The 18,480-nt window shown below is 38.4% G+C and overlaps 1 protein-coding gene across 1 annotated transcript in view; it reads right to left on the reverse strand.

Annotated features, from left to right (window-relative positions):
• LOC136835961 (kinesin-like protein Klp98A) overlaps positions 1-18,480 on the reverse strand; it is a 130,418-nt gene that overhangs the window by 66,685 nt on the left and 45,253 nt on the right. Inside the window, 4 exon segments of the mRNA XM_067099864.1 lie at positions 5,141-5,270; positions 7,144-7,286; positions 14,579-14,723; positions 17,097-17,284. Coding sequence (XP_066955965.1) covers positions 5,141-5,270; positions 7,144-7,286; positions 14,579-14,723; positions 17,097-17,284 — 606 coding nt within the window.

An 18,480-nucleotide genomic window follows, 5' to 3' on the forward strand; every position in this document is an offset into this window, starting at 1 on the left:
ACCTTAGGCTAAATAGTGCTAGGCCACGTCCTACTTTACACTTCGACATATGGGGAAAAAATATTCATTTGCTATCGTCAGCTGTAGCCGACTATTTACTGCCTAAATCTTAAGTTAAGTGAAACCAATGGTTTAGTTGTACTATTTGATTGTCAAACTGAATGGATATTGTGAAAATGTTCCCGAATTATCATTAACATTAGGGAACTTGTATCAAATTATATGAAGTTTTCCTTTCACAGAACTACTTCGCTGACAGCGGCTTCGACAGAAATCGTATAGCTGACAAACAGTGCCGTTCTTGAAGGTCATTAATATGCCCTTATTACCTTAGTAATTATCTTAGGTTACTTAGTAGATAGGCTAGACTACTTCATTTAGATTAGTAGCCTAGTAAGGCTAGCTGACCATGCACATAGACTACGCTAGCCAAAAACTGGCTTCTAACTGCATTCAACTTCCAAATCTTGGATTAAATGAAACCAATTGTTTGCTGTAATATTTAATTGCCAAACTGAATGAATTTTATGAAATATTTCCCAATTATCATTAATATCAGGGAACTTCTATCAAATTATACGAAGTTTTTCCCTTCACAGAAATACTTCAGCGATAGCGGCTTCAACAGAAATCATATAGCCGACAAACAGTGCCATTCTTGAAGGTCATTAATATGCCCTTCTTACCTTAGTAATTAACTTAGGTTACTTAATAGAAGGCTAGGAGACTTCATTTAGATTAGTAGCCAAGATGAGTGTTCATATAGACCACGCTAGCTGAAAACTGGCTTCTAACCGCGTTCAACTTCCAAATCTTGGATTACAGTGAACCCCCAGGATTCATGGGCTCTAGATTCGCGGGATTTTCTGTGGAATGTCTGAAAATTATTCGCAGTAAACGCGCCCATTCGCGGGTTTTTTCGTCAAGAAAAATTCACTAATTAGTGTATTTTGATGTTATTTTCATGATTAAATACATTTTTTATGATAAAATAATGATTTACTAATTTTCAAATACAGGCAGTCCTTGGTTATCAGTGGGGGTTCCGTTCTGGGGGGTGTGATGATAACTGAAAATCGCCACTAACCGAAAATCTGCGATTTCCGGCATTTTTTCGGGCTTATCAGCGTCGAAAAGCGCAAATTTTTGGTTATCGGCACCTCTGTTAGGTATGTATCGGCACTATTACCCAATTATCAGTGTTGATAAGCGGAAATCGGCAAATTTCTTCGCTAGACAAGCGCTGTAAAACCGGGTCGCCATTAACCGAGCCTGTACAGGCAGTCCCTGGTTACTGGCGGGCTCGGCTACTGGCAATCTGGTTTTATGGTGGTGCTTGCCTAGCGATGAAAATTGGTGATTTTTGGTGAAGAAAATTGCTGATTTCCGCTTATTGGCACTGATAATCGGGTATCGGCGGCCATACATACCTAACAGAGGTGCCGATCTCTGGTCATCGGCGCCGATTTTCAGTTATTAGCAATTTTCGCTTATCATCACACTGTCAAAACGGAACCCCTGCCAATAACCGGGGACTGCCTGTATTATTAAGATTAATTAATAATAATAATAATAATAATAATAATAATAATAATAATAATAATAATAATAATACTGTAAGATTAAATAATATGTAATAAGATGAAATAATACGTCATGTTTCAGTTCTCTCTCTTTCTCTCTCTCTCTCTCTCTCTCTCTCTCTCTCTCTCTAACCAATTGGTCCTTAGCCATGTAAAAATAAGTCTAATCCTTTCGGCCAGCTCCTAGAGAGCTGTTAATCAGCCCAGTGGTCTGGTAAAACTAAGGTATACTTAACTCTCTATCTCTCCTACTGAGATGAGGGAACATTTGTTTTGTATGATAAATAAATGATTTACCTAATAAAATAAGTACTAATTTTCAAATATTAAGATATGATAATATAATAATAATAATAATAATAATAATAATAATAATAATAATAATAATAATAATAATAATAATAATAATAATAATAACAATAATAATAATAAATTGTAATTACAAACATTTATGCATTTCTATAGTAAGTAAATAAAAAAATTTAAACAAACAAATTTCACCCCAATCTTTTTTCATGAGTTTCGGTGTTCATGGGGGAGGATGAACCTGTCAAATATGTCAAGTAACCTGACAGCAAGGGTTGGGTGGCCAGCATTGCCAACTATCACGAAGGATACCTATACTGAAAAATCTCTCTCTCTAAAGGGTAGAATGTGAGAAATAAACAGATAGCTAGATAAATAGATACTTAGTTCATAGCATTTTAAAAATGTAAAGGTACATGTTTGGAAGACAAATAACAAACATATAAATTATTTTGTTGTCAGTCGCTTAAAGGAAATGGATTAACATTCCTTGAGAGATCAATGAGATAAACTTTCTCTCTCTGTTTGTCCTGGCTGAATATAAATTAGTGGTAACTCTATCTTTCTGTTGGCCAGAAGGGTTAAAAGTAGGTATGTATATATTTTTTAGGGTGGTAATGTTTAGCTGACTTTGAAATGATATTAATAATATAATTTCAAAGATTAATACAGTAATAAGATAATAATTTACCAGGTAGCATGGAGGTGGTCACCTGCTCTGAGAAATGTTGTATCAACTTCCTGGAGGTGATGGCTGTCTTTCTGTCTCTCAGAAAACTGAAATCTCCAAAAGAGAGACAGATTTTGTTGGTCCTAGACAGCATGATTACAATGTCCTGCATCAAAAAGTCGGGCTCACATTCACTTCCTCTCAACACAGTAATGCTCTCCATCCTTCGGATGGTGCAGGCGAAGAAGTGGCCCTTGTTCTGCAATTCACATGCTTCCACAACCAGAAGTGGTCCTGTTTGCCACATGTGAAAACACCAATTCTTGTGTGTGTCCTGAAACTGGACAATCAAGCAATAGCAAGAGATGCATTTCTAAGAGACTGGAACAAATGGAGGACAATACTTCTACCCTTCAAAGGAACTGCTTACTTAATAGCCCCAAATTGACCATACAGACATTGGTTCCTATTACTTCAACAATGGGCGAAGAATTCAATTCCATTACCGTCCGCTGTTTTATCCCGGGCAGAAGGGGGGAAAGTTGTTTATGTGTCCTCCTTTCTGAGCCAAGACCTTCATGTGCGGAATTTTAAATCTTATCTGATGTAAAAATTACCCACCCAACATTCCTAGGTACCTAGTGCAGAAACTACAGACATCGTCTATTCGGCAAATACCAGTTCGTACGGAAAGTGTGGTTAGACTATATCCATGATGAGAGCCCAGTTGAGATCTCTGTTGAAGACAGTCATGGCATACAAAGCAACACGAACAGAACCCTTGCTTTATGGATTTAGTATTGGTGCTAATATAGAAATTGTTACTTCCCTCCTCCGGTCTTTTGCATTATAAACACCTTCCCCTGCAAGGCTTCCAACTACTTGGTTCCTGAATAAGATGCTTCGGCTTCTGTCAGCCCCTCAATTTAGTGGGCCCAACACAACCACAATTCATATGCTGCAAAAAGCGACCTTCTTGACTGCTTTAGGATTAGGAACTCGTATTAAAGAAATGGACTCCTTTAGATGGATGGACACGCTAGATCACACAAACAGGCTGTCCCCTGGCCCATCATTCCTGGCCAAGAATGAGAATCCTTTAAATGAGGAAATAAAGAAGTTCAATTTGTCAAACAAAACATTCTGCCCGGTTCAAGCACTTAAGGTGTACCTAGGGGTCACAACAAACATCTCAGAAGGTCCTATTTTCCTACACCCTAGCACAAACAAACCACTCTTTTATATATTATGAGCTATGAATAAAATTAGTGGCCCTTATTAAAAAGGCAGACCCACACTCCTTTCTTAAGTCACATGACATTAGGAAAGTAAGTATATCATTGTTACTTTCAAAGAAGTCTCAGAGTGCTCAGGATGGTCATCAGAGACAGTATGGTTAGTCCTGACCCCACAGAAGCTAGAGCAGAAAACCAGAGGTTATTTGGATATGGTGGGTAGGCTAAGATATCACTGGGAAAGGTGCAACAATATTGCGACCAAACCCAGCATATTTAGGTAAGTCACTAGAACTGCATCCCAAAAGAAATTCGTGTTTGGTTTCATGTTCTTTGTTACCAAATCCCAAAAGGGTATTTGGAATAAAGAATGTAGTTTAAAACCTGTGGCTTGACCTTAGACCAAAGTTTTTTTCTGGGTTGTTGAGACTGAAATTCAAGAGCTTAAGCCATTTCATCACCAGTCAATTTCTTTGGGAAACTCCTTTGAGGACTAACAGCAGCTACACTATCAAACAAAGAGGTTTTGACGTAGGAAAAACCTATTATTGGTAGCCGCTGAGTCCTCAAACCCACCCACTTTCCCAGACGAAAAGGCATGGGATTTGAGCAAATATAATTCTGCATGGACCTGAAAGAAAGTAACGAGTAAGATAAGTCTCGCATGGTGCGTCGTTGACACAGTGATGGCTGATGTATGGAGCGCTATTTGCGTTGCCACGCCTACAATGGCAACATACATATAATGTTGCTGTTGCTACTTCTTGCAGATTGACAATAGGAACTGAGAACCGAGGTAATCGCTGTAGATAAGAGAGAGCCCTCTTACCTTGAGTCCTATACTGTACTCTTATCAATTGTCAACGTGCACTAATACTGGCTGAGACCAACTAAAAGAGAATTTTTGATACTGTATTAGTTTATCTTATGGAGCCTCTAAGTGACCATGAGAGTAACTCTTTTGAGGACTCACAATGGATACCAAAAACAGGTTTTTCCTACATCAAAACCTGTTTTATTGCAATAATTACCTTTTGCTAGAAGTACTAGATTACTAATTTAATGATTTTAAATAAAAAATTCTATTTTTCTCATGGGATGATTCACTTGTCTAAGGATTTTAAATGAAACTATTTTTCTCGTGGGATGATTCACTTGTCTAATGATTTTAAATGTAATTCTATCTTTCTTATGGGATGATCCATGGGATGGTGCATGTTCATCAAGTATAATGAATTAAGAAGTGGAAAATAGTTACAGCATATTCAAGTGAACTATATTGCATTTTTGTATATTTAAATGAATCCCTTATTTTCTCAACTGAAGACACAGGTGCTATGCCATACCTTGTGTCAGCCTACTTGGTTTATCCACAAACTGAGAATTGACCCAGCACTGTGCGTCAGGACGTGACTCTAATGTAGCTTCACCATCAACAAGATGAATTGTGCAGTGTTCTTCCAATACTTCACCACCCTAAAAAAAAAAGATAGTTCAATAAAAAAAATATTCTGTTGGAGAAATTCCAGTACATAAACAACTACATACCATGTAAGCAAGAACATTTAATAAAGTAAGCCAAATTTACCTGCGGACCATTCCTACAGTATATCATTCACAGATGGCTAAAGCAAGTTATCAAAATAGAACAGTACTGGAAGAGCTAAATTTCTCTTCATATTTTTTTATTCTAATATTTTTTTCACACAATTCTAATGTTTTCTAACAAAGAAATATTTCGCATAAGTTTTACCTGCCATGGGTTGGCAAAATAGGCAAACTACTGCTAGGGTACCAACTTTGGGTAACATATAACGTTGACATATTCCCACCTCTTCCCTCAATGAAAAGGAGAGGCCAGAATTTCAATCTTTGTAAATCACAATTTTCTTATCATTATGTAAATATACTCTGCACAATCAAGAGTTTTGATTCTGAATAAAACACTACAGTAGTTTGTGTTGGAAAACATTACCTTTTGATGTAAAGTATTCCTATCAAATACAAAGCCTATGCTACTCCAGAGAGGCCAGAGGTAGGGGAAAGAGGAGAGGTTGGACTTGTAAAAGAATGAGCCGATAACTTGTGAAGAATAGGAGATGAACCCTTCAAAGAGGCAACTATGTAACTCATGGTCACAAGCAATTAGAAGAAAACTGACAGAAGCACAAAAAGCTCTCAGCAGACAATGAGAGGTGGTTGAGAGGCAACTAGACTTGGAGGTGGCTCTCTTGGATGCAGAATGGTGATGTGAGATGAGATCATGTTCAGAGATTTGATAGAAACACATTGTGACTGACTCAGAAAGTGATGATCATGGGCATTTGAGACGAAGAAGCTTCCCAGAGCAGACATACAAAAGCTACTGTGGCTTGAGGAAAATCTTGGGGGGTAAAGGGGATCTCACAGGACGAATAGTGGGGAGATCCCTCAGCAGCAAAATATTTCTTGTCAATGAGGAACAGTCTGCAGTAATGTAGAGGAAGAATCACCAGTCATGGAAAGCAGAAGACCTACCAAAAGAATGAAAGGAAACCTCCGAGGGTGGGAGTATCCAAGCAGAAGCAAACATGAAAGCACTTGAGAACACTGAAGTCAAGAGAGCAGCAGTTACAAAGAATGACATAGTCAGGATCACTGAAGAGTACAAGGCCACCAAGGATGTGGAATGGGTCATATAGGTAGTAACTAAGCACTTAAGGAGATGGTAACATATGAGCACATAGGAGCAGACAAAATAAGCAATTGTAGACATGAAATTCAGGGCAGTTGAGTACACAGATACAGGGCAGTGCTCAGAATTAGATAAGTAAGAAAAGGGAGTCATGTATACAGAAGAAGTCAGAGCTGAGGGGGCCAAACCAGCAACAGCAGAAGCCTTAAATGCAGGAAGATACAGTACACCAACTCTGAGAGTATGGAGCGACAACACACGAGGGTGCAATTAACTCCTTCATGGAAGAATCAACTGTGGCAAGGAAGTGGCCTTGGAGTACAGACAAAATCTTTCTCTTGACCCTAGCCAGGAAATATCAGCAGAGCTAATGAAGCTGTAGAAGTCAAAGGCACCATAGGAGCTGCAGATGACAAGACAAGAGAGCCTTCCCATTCATGACAGGAGTATATCAGGAAAAGGGGGACCACTGCAAAAATTATTCTCCTATAAAGCACTTCGACTTTGTCATCCACAATCTGACAAGTCTTTGAAAGAACCACAAGAGAAGGCTGTTGCATAGTCCTTTTAATTACTGAATTACTGGAAAACACCGTATTGAATATACTAAATAGCATAAGAAAATTTATGAAATTAAATTAAATTTAAATTTTACATATAATCCATATGATTTACCTCTAATCTAATATCCTGCGTTGGCAATGACCCAATTGTTGTTGTACCATCATTCAAATGGTATAGGGTAACTCCTGTAGTCAGCAAGTTGTCATCAATCACCACAAGATGTGGTCGTTCTGAATCCAGAATTACACCATGTCCTGTGGTAAGATAATGCATTGTAGTCCCAAGTAAAAAACTCCTTTTACAATAAATGAAAAAATTAATATAGATATTAAATCAATAACATTCTGTTGATCATACAAAACAAAGTATGGTCTTGCTAAACAATGCATGCACCAGAAAAAGCTATTACACTGGTGAATGACAAAGATATGACAATGCAAAGGGCAAATGTGTGTATGTTTTCAGAAACTACACTTATCAATGGTAAATACCATGAATTCAGTATTCTTCCACACGATAAACATTTTACCTTATACAGCCTTTATCTGCCACTTGAAGAGTGTAGATTATTGCATATTGGTATGATCTCCATTCGGGGTATCATGGGGGTACTTTCAACTAGAGTGCATATGATATTTAAGCAAATTAAAAAATTTCACTATTACAGTATTTGATTCACATTTTCATTTTAGTAAATACTGTGACTACAAAAGGAAACAAATCATTCTCAATGAGTATGCTCCATTTGCATTTATAGAGCACAAGGTCTGCTAATTTACTCTTGCCTGATTTTCATAGCTTTGATATCTAGGTTACTCTGTTCTTTGAGACCCATTTTTCTATATGAAGTAACATACACCAGCATTTAAAACTCTTATGATAATTCCACCTGACTTTATCTTACTTTTCTTGTATTCACTATATATTCTCATTACCTTCCCTTTTCCTCTTTTCTCAAAGTTTTCATATTTCCCAACCTTTTTTTTTTATACCTTTTTCCCTAAACTTCACATTTATTTCTTATTTTGCCTACTATCCTTGACAAATGTAAATGCATCATGCTTTAGTCACCATGGAAAGCAATACAGCAGGCTGTAAGACATGAGCATCAATGAATGATATTTGACACGTCAGTAAATTCTACAATACAGTAATACCTCGAACTTATGCGAAGTTAGGTTCCAGAACCCCTTGAGTTAGAGGAGGATTCACATAAATTTGGTAGGTCACTAAAAATGCTAATAAATGCTTATTTCTAGAGTTTAAACACTATGACCCAAATCATGCTCCCAAAGTACAACATTAAGCTAACCTTTAAATGAAATTAAAGTTAATTTCATTTAAAAGTTAGCTTAATACATTACCCTTAAAAAGAAATAAATAGCCGACGTAGAATCAGAGTGCAGTATCGTAATGGGTATTTGCCACACACTAGCGCATTTACAGTAGTTACATACGTATGCTAATGTTACCCCTGATTCAAAGGATGCTGTTTTCATTTACAGTCACAGAAAAGTAAAAGATGTTTTCAATGAGTCACAGAAGTCATATAACGAAGGTACAATTCAATAAAATGAAAACATGTACGTAATGTATGTAGAAGGTACAGGTACATTCAATCAATGTAAAATTATGTAAAGATGTAAAGAGAAATAATAAATTGTAAAAATATGTGTGCTAACAAAATATGCACATTAAAAATATTGTAATATTTGTATCATTTATGCACAAAAATAAAAAAATACAAATTTTTCATACCGATTTTACATTTAAAAGCATGACAACATGACATTTTTGTGATAAAATAAAGTTTTATATATACTTACCAAGTAATTATATTGCTTGCAGTTTCATTCGCCAGCAGCTTAAAAATTTGGAAATTCATGGTAGTGCTAGTGTCGATGTAGGTGACTAGTCCCCACCCACCTTCTGGGTAAGCGAGGAACGACTTCAGCAGAGAGCTCAGTTGTTTTTGCCCTTCTTTCCATACAAGGGCAGGAGGGAGGGCTTTGATTTGTAATTACTTGGTTAGTATATATAAAAATTTATCATAAAAATGTCATTTTTATATAATATTATGTAATGAATCCCAAATTGACACAGAGGTGGGATATGGATTCTTCTACCCCAAAACATTATGGATGATAATGAGTCAGAGAATAGAAATTATTAGCACTGGCACAATGCTTGTCATTCCTTACCTGGTAAGAGAAATGCTGCAGGTAGATACTGCCTCTGGTCGGCGCTCATCTTAACCATGTAGGGTGTGGCGAGTTGGCCAGAAGCACCTCTACATCAGCGGGTACTTTGCAGCAAGGGATGAACCCGGTGACTAACAAAGTATACAAGAAGCCAGCTGCCCCTGCCCTGGGCACAGTACTGACAAACCAAATGACCAGAATAAAAAAACATGAACATCACCTACACCATAGAATAAAAAAATACCACCCACCCATTAAAACTAAGACTGCTGCGTCTCCAGGTACACAGTACCCTCAGGCTCCCCTTACGACTCAACAACTGAGTTCAAGGCAAAGGGAAAAGGAAGGAAGAAAAGCTTCCTACTCTTCCTCCCCACATGCTATGCCAGCCATGGATAATGGCCCTAAAGTACTACAATTTTCAAAAGTAACTTCCACATCTTGAAGATAATGGGTCACGAAGATAGACTTGCACCTCCAGTAAGTCACTTGAAGAATTCATGACTGGGGCAGGTTGTGCTTGAAGGCTAACAACATGGAGACCACTCCGATCTCGTGAGCCTTAGCTCTGACAAATGATGAAGCCTCCTCTCCAATCTGAGAATGGGCTTTGGAGATCAGATCCTTCAAGAAGGAAGACAAGCCATTTTTGGACAGGGCACGAGACAGATTTCTAACTGAGCACCACAGATTACTTGTAGGACCTTGAATCTTCTCTGTTCTGTGCAAGTAGTACCTCAGTGCTCTTACTGGGCACAGAACTCTCTCCTCCTCATCTGGGCCCAGTATTTCCATCAGGCTTTTAATTGTGAAGGAATGAGGCCAGAGTTTGGTTGGGTCAAGAGTGTACACCTCACTGACCCTTTTGGCGATTGCTAATGCTATGAGAAAAAGGGTCTTCCTGGTATGATCTCATAGTAAAGCAGAATGAAGAGGCTTGAAGCGAGGCCCTGAGAACCACTTCCAAACTATGTCCAAATTCCAAGAGACAGCCTCTTGCCCCTTGGATCTGGAGGTATCAAAGGATTTTAGGAGGTCGTACAGGTCTTGATTGGCTGAGAGATCCATGCCTCTGTGCCAAAATACCAAGCTCAACATAGCCCTCTATCCTCTGATCGTAGAGGAGGAAAAGCCCTTAGATGTCCTCAAGTACAGTAGAAAATCAGCGATGTCTGCTACAGACGTCTTAGAAGACGAGATGTCATGTCTTCTAAACCAGGCTCTGAAGATTGTCCACCTGGCTTGACAGACCTTGTCGGAAAAGGGTAGTCTACACTTCACAATTGCTTCTGAAGTTGCTCTTGAAAACCCCTTCTGTCTGAAGAGTTTCCTGACAGTCTGAACCCTGTCAGGGCCTGAGTGGACAATCCTTGGTGGAATTGCCTGAAGTGGGGCTGTCTGAACAGACTTGGTCTCTGTGGTAACAACCTTGGGAAGTCTGTTAGCAGCTTGAGGAGATCCGGAAACCATCCCTGTCGCGGTCAGAACAGGGCCACTAAAGTCATCGTGACGTTCGTGTGGCTGTGGAACTTGTTGAGGACTTCCTTTATCATGCAGAATGGTGGGAAGGCATAGAGATCCTTGTGTGACCAGTCTTGTAGCATGGCGTCCATCGCCCATGCTAGAGGGTCTGGTACTGGCGAACAAAAGACTGGCAGATGATGATTCTTGGATGTCACAACCAGATCTATAAGAGGTTTCCCCCACAGTTTCCACAGATTGTTGCACACCTGCAGATGAAGAGTCCACTCTGTGAGGAGTACCTGACTGTGATGGCTAAAGCCGTCTGCAAGGACACTGAACTTGCCCTGGGTGGACCGCATCACCAACTTGGTCTGGTTGTGGTATGCCCATAAAAGTAGAGTTCTTGCTGCTTCACAAAGGGAGAACGAATGCATCCCTCCTTGCTTCCTTATATACGTCACGGCCGTAGTGCTGTCTGAGTGTACGGTCACTACTTGATTGTGGACTACCGACGCAAAATGCTGAAGGCCTAGCCGTATTTCTGTTAGGTCCTTGAGAATGATGTGCCAGTAAATCTGCTCCTGGGACCAAGTTCCTGACACTTCTTGGGTGCCTAAAAGCACCCCCACCCAGATCCGACCTGTCTGCATAGAGGTCTAGGTTGGGGTTCAATGGAAGAAGGGACCTCCCTTCTGACAGCCTGCCTTCTGACTTCCACCACAAGAGATCTTCCTTTATTTCTTGCGATATCAGAAAGACAAATTTGTCAGGATGGGCTATCCTGTCCCAGCTGGCCCACAGCTAAAACTGAAGAGTTCTCATATGGAGCCTTCCTAGGGAAACAAATTGCTCCATGGAGGCTAAGGTACCGAGAAGGCTCATCCACTGTTTTGCTGAGCAGGTTTGACAGGTGAAGAATTCGTCAACTTTCTTCAGGCATGACTGTACTCTTTTGGGGGGTGGAAAAACCTGAAAACTCTGGGAGTTTATTGTCATCCCCAAATAGAGAATCATCTGTGACGGAACCAGTTGGGACTTCTAGAGGCTGATTAGGAGATCTAACCCTTGAGCAAAATGAAGGGTCTTCAGAAGGTCCTCCATGCACTTCTCCTTTGATGGTGATCAAAGGAGCCAATCGTCTAGAAAGAGGGAGATTTTTATCCCCATCAGATGAAGCCACTTGGAGAGCGGAGCAAGGACTCGGGTGAAAACTTGTGGAATGGTCAAAAGGCCAAAGCGTAAGGCCCGAAACTGGTACACTCTGTTGCAAAATAAGAATCTTAGATATTTCCTGGACTCTGGATGTACAGGAATGTGGAAATAGGCATCCTGCATTTATATAGTTGTCAGGCCCGGTGAATGCATCCACATCACCTTCTTCTTTTGACGAAACGGGATAGATACGACTCCTGAGGGGCCTGGGCAGAAGAAGAGGGCTCTCTCTTAAGCAAAAGTAAGTTGTCAGCCAGTCGACGCTGAACCGGTGCTAGTGATGGGTCCATTGAATCGGCAGCAGGCGTCGAAGGGTTAGCTGTCATCAGGCTTTTGGCATCTGGCACCAGATGTGTTGGAGAATGTGCGGATCACTCCATGGAAGGCAGAGTCTGTCCATGTAATGAAATCTTGGGCACTGAAGGGTGCTTGTGCGATGACGGGTGCAACTAGAGGATTGGGCGCCTAAAGGCACTTGGGCACTACTGAGCATCCAGGTGTAACTGGGAGGTTGGCTGCTCTTGGGCGCTCACAAGAAGACGAGGAGTGTTTTGGTGCAGACGAAGCGTGGGTTACCACATAGGGAGTTCTGGAGAAAAGCATTCTAAGGAATCCCAGAAACTACACAAAGACTGCTGCAAGGGCTCTCTAAATCTCTTGTAAGGCGCTGGAGGGGAGCGGGCCGTATCCGTCATGGGCCTTTTCAGTGGCCGTGATTCATCACTAAAGCACAGGGCTGGAAGCCTCGTAACTCGAGGATAGCCTACTCATTTCCAACTGGATGCCTTTCCAACAGCAATCCTTTGTTGTGACCTAGGCAGTTGCAACAGGTCCGACTGAGGGGACGAATGCCAGCAGGCAGACTCCACAGACCTCCCTTTGGCCTCTGGTATGACTGCTCCCATCCCATGTGTAGGGGAGTACGCCAGTGACCTTTGCCTAGGAGCGTCGGGAGGACGAGCAACCACCTCCTCCACTGACACTTCACTAACATTAACACTTTTTTCCACTTTATCCATAAGGACATGCACTGAAGTACCCAATTGGGCCACAGTATCCACTATTAACCCCTTTTTAACATCAAAATCATGCACGAGTTTTGACTAGAGGCTGGCAAGGGGGTCAGGATTGGAAGCGAGGGAGCTGGGTAAAGAAGCAGGTTGAATAATTGAAGAACTGGGAACAGGTGACAAAGTGGGAGCAGTCAAATTATCATCACCAGAACTATCTACAATCTTGCTATCTACCATCTTATTCTCAGCTCTAGCAGCTGCCTTACGTTTTCTATCTGTCTAATTTCACTAAATGAGACCCAAAAACCTTCCATTTTTTAACATCTCACTCAGAACATTCGTCACAGGTTTGATCAATTGAACACTCTTGTTCCCTACATCTTATACACAGAGAGTGAGAGTCATATTTCTCTTTAGGAAGTCTTGTATTGCAGCCTTTGCTACAATAGCATAGGCTAGTAGCGCTAGAGTCAGACATGCTAACTAAAAAGTCAACAATCGTAACTATAATACAAGTCGAGGAAAAAAGTCCTAATTTGAGAAATAATGGTCTCGTTAAGAGAACCTAATGTAAATACAAAGCTATAGGCTACCAGTACTTCACCAAAAGAAGAATCTCAATGGAAAAACATTGAAAGCCAAAATTTAAGCCGACTGCTCATAATTGAACATCAGTCTGGAACCGGCAGAAAACAACTGGGCTCTCTGCTGAAGTTGTTCCTCACTTACCCCGAAAGTGGGCGGAGACTAGTCACCTACATCAATACTAGGGCTACCGCAAATTTCAAAATTTTTAAGCTGCTGGCGGGTGAAACTGTAAGCAATGTAATTAGTCGGTAAGTTACATATATAAAATTATAAATTACTTCAAAAATTAAACAAACGCTTCTGCAAGAGTATCACATCTTCTAAAAGTATGTAACTTTGTGAATGGGTATCACATCTTGTACAAAAGTAAACTTTACTGTAAACTGCCTTTGTATAATTTATGTACAAAAATAAAAATAATAAAAATTTTTCATACCAATTTTATACTTAAATGCATGAAACTTATAAATCACTTTAAAAATTAAACATAAATACTTCTGGAGGGATATCACGTCTTCTAAAAGTAGTAACTTTGTGAATGGGTATCACATCTTGTACAAAAGTAAACTTTACTGTAAATTACCTTTGTATCATTTATGTGCAAAAATAAAAATAATACAAATTTTTCATACTGATTTTACACTTAAATGCATGAAAACTTATACAGTAAATCACTGTACTTCAAAAATTAAACATACTTTCTGCAAGGGTATCACATCTTTGAAGAGTGCAAGATCTTTGCAAATGGATATCACATCTTGTAAAAACACACTAACTGTATGTGCGGTAATTACCTTTGTATCATATTTTTGCAAGCACAAAAATTTTTAAGTTCCAAGAGAAGTTTGCATCTGTGAATTCGTACAACTCAAATCACGTAAGTTCAAGGTATTACTGTATTTCTGTATATAATATCCGTTGGGTGGTTTACATGATTGATTGTGGGTCTTGCAATATTAAGCATATCAGGCAAACTGAACCACCTTTAAAGCTCAGAATGAATAATAACAGTCTCACATGATACTGATATGTATGATAATGAAAGAATAATTACTGAATAAAACATACCAGCTTTCCTCAAGCCAAGTGTCTTTTGTTCTTGAAGAATAGTATGAGTTTCACTCCACTTTTCTGTCCACTGATCAGTAAGCTCCTTTTCTTTAGCTTGCTTCTGAGTCAGCGTTGCCATGATACTTCCTTTCTCACTGTTTGCCTAAAATGATAAGACAATAGTATTAGCACAGTGCTTTACTTGGAAGAAATTATAAAAAAATACAACCAAAAACAGTAATAAAATTACACTGTAAACCTGCAATTTTCTGTACACTGTACAGCACTAGATATAAATTTCTCAAACAATTTTTCACTGATAAAATTTATACTGTACTGTAATTACAGTACACTAATATACCCAGTAAAAATTCTCCTAAAACATTAGTAAAAATAATGCTATTATTGCAAATTTCCTCAATGCTCAAGTTAATATACTTAACATGATTTTCCCATTAAAATGTACTGCCTACAGTGTAACTGTGAACAGACAGTACTCAAGGCTCTTTCCAGCTTCCCTTCAACCCCATGCTATATTTTTTCTGAGCTTTGAAGTGTAATTAGCAAAAAAAAACTTTATGACTCACATAGGGTAAAAAGGCAGTAAAGAAAACTATACAAGTTTAGTAGGTCATATATGCATAAAATATACACATACAGTATATGTCTATTTTACCACTAAACATTACAGTACTGTATACACAAATTCTTCATCATAACTTAAAAATTGAAAGAGTCACACACACTCAATGCATATAAGCTGAGGACAATATCTTATGTGATTAAGAAAAATGTAAACAATGCATATAGGCTGAGGACAATATCTTATGTGATTAAGAAAAATGTAAACAAAGGCAAAACTGGAGACAAAGCCAGTATCTTGCTTCAGTTCCCAGCCTCACTCATGTGTTTATCTTAGTAATCAGAACTAGATTTCACAGATCTCTATCTTTAGTGCAATACAGCTGTCAAATATTGAATTCAATTGTGACCAAATATGTGAAAAGCTCCTGGTGCTGCTAAAAGTGTTATCCTTAAGAGGCAAAATGAAATGAACACTCAGTAAACAAACTGCTAGATTTTCTATATATGTACTGTGTACACCTAAGCCAAGATTGCATCCCAATTAAGGCATTAGTGAGTCAACAGTATAGTATATACATAAGAAAAAATCAATCAAAATATTATCTCCTCTAATCATAGTCCATGTTAATGCGAAATGCTTATTTAGAACCCATGATATTTGTGTTTTTAGTTAGCACACAGCTTATATAAGCAATACGCTGGATAGCTCCATTTATAAAAAGTGGAGGTTTGTATCCCCAAAGGAACAACTGTCAAACTAATATCTTAAATAAAAATTCTAGAAAACATAAGTTAGAAATAACATACCCAAAATAGATAATTTTTCATCCTAAACTCATTTTCAACATAATTCTTTATTACATCAGCTAATCCTTCCATGAGTTTGGATGTGAAATGTGTTCTCTTTATTTGCTTGCCTTGTGTATACAATGTTCTGCCTGAATTCCCATCTGGTCTGGATTTTCCTTTATGCCCTTGTTCATTATTCTCAGCAATTCTTAAAGGTCTTCTTCCTGCTACCTCTATATCTATTCCTTTTCTGACTAATTGTTCTCCTTACTTCTCATTGCATGTCCAAACCATCTCTCTCTTTAAGATCTCAGTTTGTTTTCAAGACTGGAGGTCACATCTATTTGCTATTTCCTCATTTGTGATACTTTCTTTCCCCCCCCACACTTCGGACAGGAATCATAGCATTCTTTAGTTACCACTTTTCAAAATCAAAATCTTAATGTTCTTTGTCAGTTCTCTTGTCTTCCCTGCCAAAAATAGTATAGTCTTACAAAGGCATCCAAGCTGCTTCCTTGTAAGATACTTTTATTTACCATTAGTCCACCAATTTCTTTCCAGTTTTTCTTACTGACCTCATAATACCTGCTTCACAGACTAGTGTGTTTCCAAGGTAACAAAAATGATCGCTTCACCTCTATCTCTTCCCAATTTTCTCTCTTCATACATAAAGAAATTGAGAAGCCCTTATTTCATGTATATTTTGCAATCTTGAGCATCACTAGTGACACCATCTGTAACAATCAGTACATAATACTGATTTCATGCCAGCACTTTCCCCACAGAATCTGCAAGGCCACTTCCCTGCCTGTGCTTTAGCTTCCCACTCTCCTAAGTTCTAAACATTTCCACAAAAACTTTCTAATTCTTCAGTTAATAATAAGTCGATTCTACAGCACTTTGTGGCTTTCAGTATTTCCATGCTAAACAGCAATGTCTCACAGCTAATCCTCTGTGGACACTGACATTTATCTCAAACTCTCCTCATACACTTAGCTAATTCTAAAGCTTAAATTTTTGCTACCTTCTTTGAAACTAGTTTATCTACTTATAAAACAAGAAAAAATTAGTTTTATAACATGCAGAGTATGAATGCATCTAAGAGAGAGAGAGAGAGAGAGAGAGAGAGAGAGAGAGAGGAATATGAATTTTGTTTACTTACATTGGGCTCCATCATCCCTGATTCCTTAAGCATGGATTTGAGGTTGAGGATCTCCTCTCTCAGTTCCCTGATCAATTTTACATTTGGATCTTCATTAATTGTTGGCTTATTGATAATATTCTTCGCCCTATTGGCATACCTTAATGTGCTCAATGTTTCACCATAGTTGACATCAGCTGGAGATATGGCTTTGAAAGAAAAAAGAATAAGTTATGAATATACATTCCTATTATCAGATGCAATTTTTATCTGAGCTTCATTTAATGAAAATAAAAGTCAGTTACCTAAGAGCTTGAACCTATGCTTTAACACTAAAACAAGCTTTTATTCAAACCCATTCTTCATAAATAGCCTATCATTGTGCAGAATGCATCCAAGCACAGATATAAAATCAAAGGAAAGAAAAAAACAATGTGCATACTTAACAAACTCCCCTATCTTAATGGGCAGCTGCACTTAACTGTGCACCATCATCCTTTTCAGTTATACTGACTTCTCTTTCATTTTCTGAGCATCCTAATTACATTGTCCCATAATGTTTTGTGTACTTATGGCAAGGTGCTTCTGTCCCCAGAGCCAACAACCATAGCACTGTCAGTCTTGGTACTGTGAGTGAGTCTAGTACTGTTATGTCATACAACTGCAGTTATAGCTGTAATTGTGATCAACTCTTTTGTTAAAAGAGTTGATCACAATCAACTTTTTTGTTAAAAGTTTTTATTTTCACTTCAATTAACAATAGTTATTATTACTGGGGTGCACTGTTTCTATTATGACCTCACAGGAAGAGTTGCCTCTAATTCTCCATTTCTGGTCACCTTATCAATTATTTTTGTGAGTAATCTTTTGTGATTTGCTATTTACATTCCCATTTTCAACATGCTTCAGCAAATTTGTGCTGGTGTGGAACTAATCCTGCAAAATGTATATCCTTATCTAGGACCCCCCTTTTTTTATGCCCTTTCTAGGGTAAAAAATGCATAGATTGGTTCAAAGAACAATTTTTACATCTATTCCTAGCAGGTTTCTTTATTCATCACCAGACAGATAAAAAAAAACTCTATTCAGCAAGGTCTTGATTTAGAATGACAGCAGTCTTTCCAATCTCTTTTGCTACTTCAGCAAGTCTATTCCTTAAGTCCCTATAAAGCCTCCAAGTTGGGATTTGATAATAAAAATGGTATTTTTGATCACCTTATCCTCCGCTAAGCTTGTCAGTGACTTCCATGCTCTTTCATTCATTATCTTTTATAAATAAACTACGGTTTACTTCAATGTAATAGTGAAGATTTAGTCTACAAGCTTCAAATTACTGCATGCACACAAACATTTTTGCCAAACACTCATTACATCTTATAATTTCATTTTCATTCATCCATTTACA

This window comes from Macrobrachium rosenbergii, chromosome 55 (assembly GCF_040412425.1).
Source record: "Macrobrachium rosenbergii isolate ZJJX-2024 chromosome 55, ASM4041242v1, whole genome shotgun sequence".
Classification (NCBI taxonomy): Eukaryota; Metazoa; Arthropoda; class Malacostraca; order Decapoda; family Palaemonidae; genus Macrobrachium; species Macrobrachium rosenbergii.